Raw genomic sequence first — 14,964 nt, 5'->3', positions numbered from 1 at the left:
CAGGTTTGAAATGAATTTTTTAACTGAAAATCTGAAAAGGGTTCACTGTTTTCACAGAACAGTGAGAACACCCAAACTACTTTGTAAAACACTGCTTTAGCACGTTCGCAAAATCAAGTATTTTATGTAAGCATACGTGAACAGTTCAGTATTTTGTGTGCTAACATGGTTAAATGTTAGCAAACTGACATTTCCAAATAGAATTACAAAGCAAGAAAGTTATTCTTTTCTGACCAAGGCAACGCCTTACAGCACTTGTTCTATTATAAATACCTGGCATTGATTTCCTTTTAGCTGGAGAAACTCTCAAGATGTTTAAAGATTTGACTAACTGGAGCAAACAGGATCCTCCAATGACAGCATAACAGGGGAGTCTAACTGGTTAAAGCTGGAAGCCATTTCTGTGCAAGTCCCTACTCTTCACTACATTATGAATAGTCAGAAGCCTCAAAAACTGGAATTTGAGCTGTGATTCCAAATGCAATGCCTATGATAGGAGATGAGCATAAGACAGAGTTGGTAGCAAGGGTTTTTACAAGAATGATGTTTAATTAAGGCCTAAATCTCTGTGTGCTTCTAACCATCCTTGCCTCCTCCACTGACAGGAACAGTGAAAGCTCCAGTTTGAACTACTCATGTTCTAAAACTATGAGTGTGGCCTCCCTGAAGGAAACTACCAATTTAATTTGCTTGTCAAAAACCAGCAGAATACCATAGGTGGCGATATTTATATAAAAAAATATGTATGTTATACTTATATAGTAAGAAGTATAAACCATTGTTTATTACCAGTGAAACACATGTAATGAATATAAAGTTGCAATTCTGAAGTTCTTGATCATCATTACAATTTTACACATGCACAAGAAGATCCAAGACAAAGGGTTTACTATTTCAAGTACCCATTTCAACTTTGGTCTGATGTTAGGGGCAGACATTTATATTCTTACTGAATAATTTTCCACAATTTTTTTTTAAAATAAATTTCTATTCTTTTTATAGTACAAAGCATAAAAATATTTGTAACACAATCATCAGAAACAGGAAGGTTAAATGACTAGCATTTGTGTAACTACCTTGGAAATCAAAATGACTAGAAATATTAAATGAGATACACTTTTTACCTTCAGAAATTCACCTTTGATAATACTAAACTTCTGTTTTTCATGTACAGCTCTAGCAGTGTTTGTCCCATCAAAGGGCTCTGCAAGATAAACCACAAACATTAAAAGAGTTAAAACAATCTTAAAGCTAGGCTGTCAGAGAAAACCCAGAAAGGTCAGCATATCGTTGATTCCCAAGACTGTTTTGAATGGCTGATTCTACTTTGCTTCTCAATCCATTTGCTTCTCAATCCATTTGCACAATCATTCACCCCCCAAAAAGGCCAAAAGCCTGAATGCTTTCATGCTATGTAATCCATAATAAAATCAGGTTATTATATCTGTTGAAGCACACCATGATTGTGCTGAAATTATACATCAGTAATTACTTGTTACTGCTTTAGTCTGTGATGACATATCAGAATATGATTTGCATACTAAAATGTTTTGAAACTTACTACACGTGCCTCTTGGAAATACCTACTTTGGATTCATCTCATTCAACCACTTCTCAGTGAAATACAAGGAGTACAGTAAAATATTTACTATAACTTTTTATGTGAGATGTATCAGCTGCTCTAGTAATTTATTTTATCAGTCCATACCTGTTCTACAATATCTATTAATAAATCATCAATTTGGTGCTTGTACCTGCTAATAAGACTACAAAGTTATGTGATGTTTTACCTTTTTTTTTTGCTAACAGAAAAAAGTTCCAAAGTATTAATTGAAGGAATACAAAAGTATTCCTTGCTACTGATAGGTTGCCAACATTAAAGCAATAAATACTAGAAAATTAGACACTATGCATTACAATGCACTACAAAACAGATTTTACAGTCTTTTTAGGTTGTTTATGTATGTTGTTTAGTTGCTTATGAATTGCTTTTATTCAGATAGGGACATATAATCAAATAAAGCATTAAACAGATCAGAAGCGCTTATGCCATTAAGGACACTGGGGCTTCAAATCTGGAATTTTTATTTCTGCAATCTATTTAAATTCACAAATTGTTTCTGGCAACAAATGTTGTATTTGGCAGTTTTCGAAAAGGTTTCTCTTAAAACTACATATAAATTTTTTTAGTGGATGTGAACAGGCAGATTTATTTTACTTCAGAATGCATCATACATTTAGATTGGGAAAAAACAACTGGCAATCAAATAAAAAAGGTACATAGTCCTCTAAAATCAGTCACATAATTTGATACAGTGACCTACTGCCACTAATAATTCCACATCCCTTACCATGTGAAGCAGTACAGCATTTCTTTTGTGTGTCATGTGATGTTAATGCTAGGACCTTTATGTACTTTATGTTAAATCAAGAGATACGTATTTTTTTAAAGCAAAAAGAGCAAAACTATACAATCTTCTGAAACCATCAGTGAGAAAAAACGTACTCTAGCACAAAAGCCAACTCACATCTTCCCTGTATTCTTCCTGCGTATTTACTGACTGTCAAAAGACAGACTCATTCCCTGGAGTGCAGCAAGAGAAGTTTTGCAATCAGCTACTATTTACACCACATTTTTCTAATCATCAAGACGAGAGTCCATCATAAAAGCTATCTTGTTCACACACAGTTATGAGAATATTAAAAGCAAAAAAGTAATACAACTTCAACACTGATGCTTAAGAGAAAGGCTAAAGGGGATCATCTTTCCAAATGAAAATACAGGAAATCATAAAGCTTGGGAACTGCTACAAACTAAGCACTGAGGAATTATTTTTAACATGTGGATCTGAAAGATTTAAAAGTACAAGCATGAATCAGGCACAGCTTAGACAGCTTCTGATCCAGTTTCCCTGAATGACTATCAATTTCATAGTCTCATGAAATTGCCATGCTTCTAGCTTTTCCAAATTCTTTTTCACAGATACCATTTGATATAGGCAAGATTTAAACTGAAACCAGAATAGTTGCTAGCAATTTAAAGTTTCTAACAAGGAATGTTCACAAGCATTAGCTAAAAGCAGTGTTTTCAGTATCCCCATAATGGTAATAGTCTGCCAGATTTTAAACCATCTGAAAAGAGCATCTCTGCTATATTTGTTTCTCTAATAGAAATACAAGTGAGAATCAGTCTTAAGGCAAATAAAAATTAAAACACCACAATTTTTTCTTTGATACAGTGCTACGTGCAGAAATATGGTAACTTGCAGGCAATGACTTGCATAATCTACTAAGAAATATCTTTAAAATAATAAAAAATATACACAATAATACCAATTACTGAAATTTTAGTTTGCTAACTGGAAAATCTGACAAAGACTTAGAAACCAGAATATGTTGATATGTTTAGCTACCTTTTAAAAGCTTCTTCTCAAAGTACACAGAAGGTCATTTACACGCTTTGTTAAATGAGTTCATCTTAACAGCCGTTACAAACATGAAACCTACTTTGAGTTGAAACAGGAAACTTAAGTTTTTCCCTTCCAACTTAGAAGTAAAAACTTGGTATGTGAGGCTAAAACCCACTCCTAATAAAGTCTTGAAGCACACTAACAGAAAGGAATCAGATGTGCCACCTATAGATATCTTGCTTTTTTAATAGTTCAAATGCAAAATGCACTTTCAAGGAAGAGTTGTATGCAATCAAGCCCATTTAATACAAATTCTGAACTGCCTATTTTGTATGCTGATATTCTATTTTTCAACCTGACAGAAAAAAAAAACTTCATTATTCAACCACTTTGTAATGTCATCATAAAAAAATGAGAACTTGAAACACACAGCCCCCCTTCAACACAGAGGGTCAGCATCATGTGACAGCAGCAGACACTGCTGCCCAGCATTCCCACCTCCCACACTGAGACCAGAGCTTCCACAACGCCTGCACTATGCTGTCCTGAATGACTGCAGCTGTGCAGATAGTCTAATTCTTATATTTCTCAACTCTGAGACTGCAGTCAAGCATGCAGTTGTCTTTCAGCATGTTTTTTTCCCTATGACTGGTAGTCTATTTTCCCCCGCAAAAGACAAAGAAAGAACAGGAATCCCATCATGTGCCTTCTTCACACTGTTATCCATACGATTATGGCCAAGTTGGTGAGCTCTGGGCCACAGAATAACCAGCTTCATGAGAAGATGATTATTCCTTGCACAGAGCAGCACAAATGCAGGAAATTACATACATACACACATGGGTGCACTCTCACCCCAGCAATCTTGAGAAATATCTGTCCACCCACAGGACTTCTGCCCTATCCCCTCTTCTCCCCCAGCAAAATTTTCCCAGTCTCTAACAACTCTTTCCGCAACATGTGACTCCTGTCCAAATTACATTCAGCTTTTATCATAAAACTTCAGCTCTTAATATGTTGATCCTAATAGCCTCCATCTATTTACAGTCAAGGCCCAGGCCACCTCTCCCGTTTCAAACACCTTCCCTCTTCACCTCAGTGAACTAAAACACCTAGTTCTAATCCTGCTTCCATTACACCTTGGTTCCTTATCCATGGTCCCTTGTCCAACCAATTCCCCTTCACCTGCTGCATTTGGATTCTCACTCTTCTATCTCTTTGTGTTAACTCTTTCCAGTTACACAGCACCTCTCAGTCCCTTTCCCTGCTTCTCTTTTCATTCTCCTAACAACTCAGTCCTTCTCTTGGTCTGTTATCTTCTCTTTCCTTGGTCCAAGCTTCATCTCCTAAGCACGCTAATGGTTCATCTTCTTCATATAGATTCCCCATGGCAGCTGAAAGGTATCAAGAGCACATGAAGCCCATTACCTATATAGTTATATTGCCTGGTTTAGTCTGCACTAAGGCGGCCAAGACATGTAACTCCAAAAGGTAGGTAGCATGGGTTTACCCTCCACTTATGGAGGGCATCATACAGTCTCTTCAGAATCTGTAAGTTCACAAGCCAGCCAAAAACAGTAGCCACAAGGGGATCAACATATACATAATCTAGTCACTGCTAATGTTTGGAATGACAGAGCATTTCTAGAACAAATAATATTCTTGCAGAGTAATCTGAATGTGTCTGCTGTTTTTTCAGAAGCCGAGTCTTGGCAAAACTGACAACTACATTTGCAGAGCAGGAGCACACACACTACTGTCATAAAGGCCATTCCTTGTCTAAGTCCTAATCCCTGTTCCAAAAGTAACAGGGCAATCAGCGCTCTTGAAGAAAAGGTCAGGAGAACTATTTTTAAACACTGTAGAACTTAAAGCTTCCTTCTCAAATGCTTTGGGTGGGACTGTTTCCAAAACTATTTGCATTGGTTAAAATTAAATTTTCTACATAAATACAGCAACCCATGTGCGTTATTAAAACACAATCAAGACAAAGTCTGATTAACAGATTTAGGTATTTAGTGTTGTAACAGTTAAAAATGTTAATGCAGCTTTACATCTTACCTTCTATACAAATAAATTTGTTTCTCCATTCAATACCATCAGTCCTTGGAACAGTTTTGGCCTCACGAACTGAAATAATTTGATGGCTCCAACTAAGGAAAGGGAAAACAATATGCAGAACATTTAACTCTTACTTCTACATTAAAAATACCAGTTTACCTAAAAAAATGTCAAATCGCTATGATATTAAGCCTAGATAACACAGTACCTTATAATTCACTAAATTATGAAGATCAGACTGTTACACTATGTAAGGCTAAGGAATGATGCGTAGGAAACGAGAAAAATTTTCCACAAACAGTATTTAAAAAATCATCTCCAAAACAGAACATCACAGGTATCCATGAATAACATATATTCATGACAGACTATTTTTTTCAAAAAACAATCTCAGCTTGAATATGGATACCTACATTTATTTCTAAGTTCAAAGGAAATTATAACCTCAAATCTATCTTTCAGAATTTTTTGTGTGGAGAGAAGGAATGTAAGAAGTTTAAGTGCAGATGAAGTCACATTCTGCCTTCTATTAAAAAAAATTAATATTCAACAGTAAAAAGATACATAAAGATAGCATGCTTACAGGCCAGCATTCTTGGTGCAAGGAGAAAGCACTAGCACTTTGTATATACTGAATCTTAGATCTCCTACCAGTGCAACAACTCAAATACATGTTTGAAGATACTTACCACTTCCTGCACACAATTTTACAACAACAAAACCATAGGAAATGTCAGTGAAACAGGAACAGCAGGCAGTTTACAAAGCAATCTTTATAATTTCCCAAGCATCTTTATGATGCTTGGCACAAGAATAGGCCAAACGTAATGGAAGCCAAAGCAACCACTTGCAGTTTTATGTTCTCATCTGCCCAGCCACTTTTTAGGTGCTCTTAACTAGACCAGGGAACTACCATATCAGCAAAGCACCTTGATCACCAGCAGTCTATCACCATATGCCCTGACTTCATGTGGCTTAGAAATAGCTCTGCAGTATGCTATTGGCTGTACTGGTGTTATGTACACCTGATGTGATCTCCTGACAGAATCAATCTTTTGACATAATGCAAAGGGAGAAGAGCTTGACTGAGTGCATGAAACACTTGCAGTAAATCTGTAAATATCACCTGTAAATCAAAATACAATATAATTCATCAGTTAAATTTGGAAGAACTGTGCTCCCTAGGCCACAGATCAGCTGTCTTAACTTCATTAAGTCACTGGTGATAAGACAGTTTACATTGGCTAAAAGACCATGCCTGTAATTCCACACATTATCTTGGATACAACTCATGATTAAAACCACTTATGAATGTCAGCTGTTTGAGTAACCATACTTCTGTAGAACACATACATTATTCTTCTATTTAAGAATATGAATAGGGCCTATTTAAAAAATACAAGACACAGCATATGAGGCATAGTTTAGGATAACTCAGGCTATTCACCCACTGCTCTGTATATTTCTCTTGATATATTCTTTAGAGAATTAGTACAGGTAATGATCATTTCTAGCATTCAATGCCAACTAAAGCTTTCATTCTAACCCATCACTCTCCATCTCCTTAATTCCCATAGTAAGACTCCTTTTGCAAGAACTGGAGATATCATGAGGCACCAAATACTTTCCTATCAAGTCTTTTTCATAAACTACCATCAACATAAGCTTAACAAGAAATTAAAAAAAAAATCAAACACAAAAAAAGAGAAAAAGCATGTGACTAGAGCAAAAAAGTTTAAACTGCAGCTTCAGAACATTGGTCACGAGCAGGAGTTGTCAGTTCAACTCCTTTGCTTCTTTTAAAAACTTACTTAAAGATCAGAGAGATCCAAGGCAGTGGGGGTAAAGCCACACAACAAAATATTTGATCTGTGTTTGGGTAAACATTGTTTCACTTCAAATATGTAATTTTTCTCTTGACTTCCTTTCTCTAGGTTACACTTGGCTTGAATACTCAGCAAACAGTAGGTTTGTAACATGCTGGTTTAGCAACAAAAGGTGACATTTCTAGCTATTTAAACAGCTTTTTATTTAAATTTGAAAACAACTACTTTATTTAATAGTCTCTTTAAACCTTCACTAACCCTGCATTGGTACCAAAATCAGCCTGAATTAGAAATTAATTACCAGTAGCAAATGATTTGTGTATCAATTTTAACCGTTTTAGCTTGCACACAATAACTTCATTATTGTCAACACAAAGCATTCGCATAGGCACATAAGCATATTCTCCACATACGCTTCCAATCCGTAACTTAACAATAACAATTTAAACAGCTATTTCAATTATCAGTTATTTCTGGTGTCACTGCCCCATTAGGTATGTGTTCCTCATTCAGAAGGCAAGAATTTGGAAGAAAAGGACCAGGCATTTCCAGGTGTAAGTGTGTATGAATACACTACAAATAGATGGGTACAAATTGCAAGCACATTTAATTCAATATACTATTAAAAAATGATCCCTTTATTACCTGAACAATTTTACCCTGAAGAGAGCCCTGAGAACCTGTATTTTATGTTTTGTCACAATTATGTCACCAATCTTTTATTAAGTCCACCAAATACAACTTAACCGGTAAGCAATCTTAAACAACTGCTATGTAACTTAAAGTAGTAGGTTTAAAAGAAGTAAGAGAAGTACAGTCCCAAAAGACAGTCTCAAAGTTCCCTAGCAGTAACTCAGGGGTGCAGGGCCTTGCTTCAAGGTCTTGCTTTGGAAAAAGACAGCCAAGTGAAAACCTGCTGCCTTCACTCACAACTGCAGAAATGAAATCAGACACTCTTCAGGCAGACTGGTAAACATGGACCAGTTTCCAAATACTTTCTTTTGAGAACACCTCCATACATTTTTTTCACTTGGTTACGTTCACTGCAGGATCAGCAGACCTTTGATACTTTTAAACACTTAAAATGGAGTTATAAACACAAAGGAAGAAACAGGTGCCTTGCATGCTGTGCAGCTATGAGTAAGTTCATCTCCCTATTGTGTTTTTTCCCTTTATACTTTTAATATGCTTTGTTTATTTAGAATATAAGCTGTTTCAGAAAATTGCCGATTACCATTTACTTATACAGTCACTTTCTACAGTCTTACTCAGGGATTTTTGGTGTGTCCATAAGGAGTAATTTTTACCCCCCTTCATAAGCTACTAAAAACATGACTTGGAAATTGCTGCATATATTATTGGGCTTACACACTACATATAGCAAAGCTTGATTTGCCAACATGGTTGCATATATAGCTTGCTGTAAGAGTTCAAGTCGGCATAATGTTTCTCATGACACAGCACAAGGAGATGAGCTTATTTATGGCTGCTCAGCATGCAAGGGTCCTCTTTCTTCCTTTGTGTCCTACTCTTCGAGCCCATCCTGCCCTTAAATATTATTCACTACATCAAGTACAATAAAACAGATTTTAACTGAAACACCTACTGGCCTTTGCTAGACTGAGGGGGAAGTGCAAAACAATGTATTTCCATCTTCACTTCATTTTCCTGACCAACAAATGCAAAATAGCTGATCAGTTAGGCATTCCAGGCAGGTGGCATCAATGACTCATTCTGCCCAAAATTATGATCTTCACACATGATCTGATCATTCTCGACTGTGTGCTGTTCTTTCAGCAAAACAAATCCTGTGTATCAAACCTGGTAGTGTTGAGTCCTAGTGCGTAGACAGGAATCTACAAAAGTCACTTCTATGAAAATTGATGTAGTATTCTCTCTAGTAATCTTTTGAAAAACATTACAGTTAAATAGTGAAAGTTCACTGGCACAGTACTGGTCATTTAAAAGTGACCCAAAATAATAGCCATAGTATCTGAAATATAATCTCAACATCTCTGTGCATACTAGTTTTACAACAGAAGCAAACACTGAAAAAAATGCTGATTACAGCAATGAAAACATTCAACACATTCAGGAATAAAATAGTTCTTCCATGAAATGCAGAACTAAGAGCCCTGCATTGGGTGTATTTATCCTCATTCCCACCTATATTGTTATTTCCATCAGCAACCTCAAGATACCGTGGATAGCACGACGCTATACTTGATCTCATTGGCTACCACACACAAAAATTCTTAAGCAGCATGTTCTGCCTGCCTTTTCACTCCACATAGCATTAATTTGGCTTTCTCTTCTCCAGCCAGTTACCAGGTTTTATGAAACTACATGGAATTTTACTATCTTTGAGACACACACGCCCTTTCAAACAGGATTTATAGCTGTCAGGGATATATCGATGGTCAAGTAAACATTTCTGTCCCAGAAGGGGTTAAAAATACTATAGGTTACTGCGTTAGGTGTGTCATTTTCTGATATGACTTCTTAGCTATGTAAGATTTTCAACACAGACTATTTTTAGAGGCTGGGGGGGTTTTGTTGTTTTGTTTTGTTTTTTTTAACTTAACACTGGAAAAGCAAGCCAGATATTTTTAAAAAACAATCAACCAACCAGCCAAACAAAAAAAGTATTTTCTTGCCTTGATATTTGCAACTACCCTCTCTTCACTGTCCACTTTTTCAAACTTTGTTTTAACCAGAAACTCCCCCATGCCTCTGATTAAATTTAGGTAACATTTTTTTCTCATTTATGATCACCATGAAAAATAATATTCAGGGATTACCATCAGTTTAAGTACTGATATTGCAGCATTTTTAGTCTTCATGCTTCTTAGTATATCCTGCATGTTTAACAGCAGACAAAAAAGAAAAATAAATCTTCCTGGACCAGCTACTGACTTACACAGAAATCTGCTCTTGACTATGTTCATAAGCACCCAAACCTGAAGAGTCAGATTAGGTATTCTACCTGCATTTGGACAAGACCTTCTCTGCTAGCTTGCACAGGTAAACTAGAAATCTAGTTTCACTTCATTAAAAAGATAACCTTATACATGAAAGCAAATAACAGCTCATTGTACAGACAAGTAGAAAAGGACCCACATAAATTAGAAATTTGAGGATATCCTCAAATATCTTCTAATTAGGGTATCTTCTAATTTATCTTCTTAGCAAACAACACCTTACCAGATGAAGACAGGTACTCAGGAGAAACTTTTAGAGCAAAAGACCATTCCTTTAACTGCAGATGCAGGAGTGGGCTGGAAATTAGGACCATGCATGGCAATCAGTTAGCTGAGGGGAATGTGCTCAAGCTCGTGTAGACAAAATAATTAACATGATGAGTCATGCTGAGAGAGCATAGGGGAGTGGGGGACGGATAGCGCCAAGGAAGGCACCAAAGGTAACACCTTGCTGTTAATTAATGGTAGTTAACCACCAATTGGGGATTGCCTAGTATGCAATACTTAGCTTAAAAGAACCAATCTGTTTAAAACGCGCAGCTTCTGAAAGTGTATATAAACTCGTGTTTCTGTACAATAAATCGACATTTGCTTGCATCAAGCTGCATCCCGTCTCTCCATCGCAGCATGCAGAGATCATTGAAGAAAATCCTTTATGTGAAAATCTCTCAGAATGAGGCTTAACCATGCACAAAGTGCAATGAGTTCATGAATTGCCACAAGCCATATGGATTTAGCTTACATATTCCACATATAGTGCACACCCCAGCAATGTTTTTCTATCAAGGATATACTTCGAAAATACATATACTTTGAAAATACCAGTTCAAAAATATAATGAGTATCCAGTGGTTACATATTTTGTTATCTTTTCAGGAAATGGATATGATACACATACACAGGACAGCAACATGTATGAACCAACTGCCTCAGAAACAAGTCCTTTAGAAGATCTCTTTTTGAAATACAACCATTTGATATTTTACACGGACAAGCACTTTAACGAAATTCTCAAGTGACAAGTTAGCAATACATTTGTAATCTACAACTTTCTCAGATGCCCTCACAACTTTAACTTCTTCTATTCTACAAAACAGTTCAGATGCCAAAATTAAATTCAGGTTCTAGCAAACCAACTACCTATGGCCGAATTCTTGACTAGTATGGCCTATATTGATGTATATTATAGTCAAAGTATGGAGCCACTTGGTTAGTTATCTCCATTGACTCAGGGTGACAAAGATAAGCGCAGCTATTGAGGTCCAAATAATTCATGTCATGATCTACACGTTAACAACTAAAAAGAACGGATCTTTCTCACACACGGATAGGCAGTTTTAGAATAGCACAATACAGCAAAATCCATCTATTTTTAAAGCACAAAGCTCTCTAACTTCAGGCAGCTATTTTATAGGATAGGATGCTTGGCTAAGCAAAAGATGTCAGACACTCTTTTGTCAGCATTCCTGCTGTCCTTCAGTCTTTTCACCTATTTGGCTCTCCATCAGTTACCACTCCTGCATTACTGCTATTCTTTCTCTCTAACAGTTATAAAGTGTTGGTATATTGAACAGAAGGAATTAAAGTTTTGCATGTTCTAAAACACTAAGACGAGTTTATTACTTACTCGAATTCTGTAGCATAATATTTGAAGAAGCCTACTAGCAAATCCCCAAGGCTTGATATATTTTCTGACTGGTAAGGAGGAATGTTACGTGGAGCTTCATGAACAAGATCCAACTGCATAGCAGGATCAAAAGATTCCTGTCAAAATAAAATCAGAGAGCTTGTCTATATATATATATATATATATAGACACACACACAGAGCCTTAATCTAGGTGCATGTATTTTTCACAATAAGAAAGCTGCTTGTCATTTGCTTATTAGAAGTTCAATGACAGCTTACCAGCAAAGGACTATTTCTCCTGTGCTCCTCTGTTGGATATTAGGTAACTCCCCCTGAACTCAAGTAGAACTACCTTGCACAGGAGTGTCCGAGACCATCTCTTGCCTTCTGCTTGCTCAAGAATTTTAAGAAGGGAGAACCGCTGAACTGGACTTGCATTTACATGCTAGTAAAACCACATGATCAGAAATTGAGTAAGGTAACCTGCACTGAGCTGGCTGCAGTTGAACTGATAGGGTAGCTCAATCTAATGCACCTACCCCCAAGTTTTCATAACTGGTATAGAAACAACCCAAAAGGAAGGCCTGACTTGTATTTCCCACAGCGCAGAGTTAAAATTACATATGAAACCCACTGCCTCTAATATGAACCTGCACCCTCCCACATAATGCGTTCAAAGACTGCAGCAGCACCTCCTCTAGACAGCCTATCTGAAAGAATAAAAAAAAGTCATACAAAAAACCTAAATACACAGAACACAACACTTAAGCTGAAGTATGGTTTTCTTCAAGAGGTGGGGCGGGGAGGAGAAAGTCAGGTCTGCTGTAAACAAAAGTCACTACTGCACTGTTGCCAGCTGAAAAAAAGGAATCTATAGAAGATTAAATTAACATGGTTCTAAATTCTTTAGGTTCTTCTGAGAGACTGGGGTACATGGAGAACATATCTTCTTTTGCTAGAGAGACAATTTTTAAAAGCAGATAATATTGCGATACTACATCTTACAGCAATGTTGTGTATTTTAAGGAAATTGAACCCAAGATACACAAGGGCAAGCTTTACATTCACATAATGAATGATATCTACGTAAATTTAGAAATGTATTCAATCATTACTGTATCTCCCCTTCCATTCTTTTGTTATTTTAAAGAGTAGTGTCAGGCATGACTCAAACTTTATAGTACTAGAATACCAGTGGAAGCACTATACACTGTAATATTATTTCCATGTTCACAGCTGGCATGCTTCCTCTGAGAAAAGTATGGTTAGCAATCAAACCAGTAGGACTTCAAAGTTTGGTACTCCCATCCTCTTTTGTCAACTCTAGCAAAACTTCCTGGAGCCTTTCACAATACCTCCTAGGAAAAAAAGACAATTCTTCCAGCTATGAAAAACTCCAAGTCTTGTCCTTACATGATACAACTTTGCATATAAAATATTATTATAGTTAGTAGAACTCAGAATTTAACAGCTTACAATCCAACAGAACACATCAAGAACATGGAGACAGACATAAGAAGCAGACATGCAGCATATGAAGATCTAAAAAGGGAATGGTTATTCCTGTGTTATACAGTATGCACAGCTTTAACCCTAAAGTTAATCAGAAAGGTACTAGAGTTAAAGTCATGACTTGACCACTCCCACAGAAAACTGCAGAAGAGTCACAACAAATGAACTGAGTATTAACAGTATAATAGCTCATGAGGAAACAAACACGACAAGGAGGGGAAGGAACGATAACAAGGGCTGCTGACTTCACATCTGCAGTACACATATACTGAGTCACAGAATCTGCCTTTTGTTTCTCGCTCATGGGAAGCATGCCTCTTTTACATGGCACCTACAAATTCAAACAAGCAGTTTCCTTCAAAGCACAGAAGTATTTTCAGGCTGCAGAGAAAGCTGCAGATTTAATTTTGAAAAATTGTAGGTAGGGTGCTGTAGAGCAATGTAGCTGGGTTAATTAGCATTGATAATATACAGCTGTGGGTTGGCTTCAGGGGCGGTGGGTTGACTGATGTACAGAAGGTGCAGCTGTGGCTGTTCAGCAGCCAGTGAAGAGGGAGCAGCCGAGGAAGGGAGAGAGGAGGAAGCAGAGGTAAGAGTGAGAGTGAACATGCCCTGGAAGAGGAGAGACTAGGAGAAGGCAGCAGAGGGACTGTATGAAGAGTATGCTGGCATGAAATTGTAAAAGACCTTGTTGCAGCTGGCTAGTTTGGAGAGTGCTGTGACAGGGTGCTTTGTTTCTGAAGGGGAGAAGCAGCATTTATGCGGACACGGCTTTGACCAGCTAAAACCACATGAGAAACATATGGGTGTTTTGGATACTAACATTTGCCTATGCTTTGTAATTATTACTGCAAGCTACAAGACCAGAATTCTTTGGGTATATTTCTCATTTTAAATTTCCTTGCAATATCAGTATTCAGAAATTGTAACTTCCACAACTCTTCAATTATACTCTTGATGGAGACAGTAGACCAAAAATATATTTGCAAATCTCTAGCTTTTTAAAAAAATTTTAATCCATAGTTTTGATTAAATTTTATAGTAAGCATATATAAAACTATTTTATTAGCAATCCTATAGTATTTAGTCCATCCTCCAAAGGCAAGGTAACATCAACAACAAAAACCCCTACCTTTAAAAATGGTAAAAAATGCTATCCTTACAGCAGTGTTCTAGAAACAGGAACTTGCAAGTGATTTACCACTTTTACAAGATAAAACCTTGCATTTAGTACAAATTAATCAGATTATTCAGTTTATGGTATTGTATACTTTTCCTCTACTCCATTAATATTTCTGTAGTGCTCTGAAGACCATCACATAGTTCAAACACTACAAACATAAATGTTTGCATTATTATTACAAAGGAGTCAAAAGCTACCAAATCTTAGTTTTCTTTAAATTACATGCTACACAGAACTTAAAACACTACAGCATATGAGCTTTAAGCAAACATAATTACCAAATTTAGCAATTCAAAAACCCCATCAGACAAAATTGTGTACAAGAAATGAAGAACAGCTTCAAATGCTTTTAAGCACCAATA

The 14,964-nt window shown here is 36.6% G+C and overlaps 1 protein-coding gene across 4 annotated transcripts in view; it reads right to left on the bottom strand.

The window, feature by feature from the left end:
- Positions 1-14,964, bottom strand: part of TENT2 (terminal nucleotidyltransferase 2) — a 44,979-nt gene that overhangs the window by 1,525 nt on the left and 28,490 nt on the right. For all 4 annotated transcript variants that reach the window (XM_040579552.1, XM_040579551.1, XM_040579553.1 and 1 more), the window contains 3 exons: positions 11,906-12,042; positions 5,472-5,563; positions 1,125-1,204 (listed from right to left, as the gene is read on the bottom strand). In XM_040579552.1, coding sequence (XP_040435486.1) covers positions 1,125-1,204; positions 5,472-5,563; positions 11,906-12,042 — 309 coding nt within the window. The remainder of the gene's footprint in view (positions 1-1,124; positions 1,205-5,471; positions 5,564-11,905; positions 12,043-14,964) is intronic.

This window comes from Falco naumanni, chromosome Z (genome assembly GCF_017639655.2).
Source record: "Falco naumanni isolate bFalNau1 chromosome Z, bFalNau1.pat, whole genome shotgun sequence".
Lineage (NCBI taxonomy): Eukaryota > Metazoa > Chordata > Aves > Falconiformes > Falconidae > Falco > Falco naumanni.
This window is presented reverse-complemented; position numbering and strand designations above follow the sequence as displayed.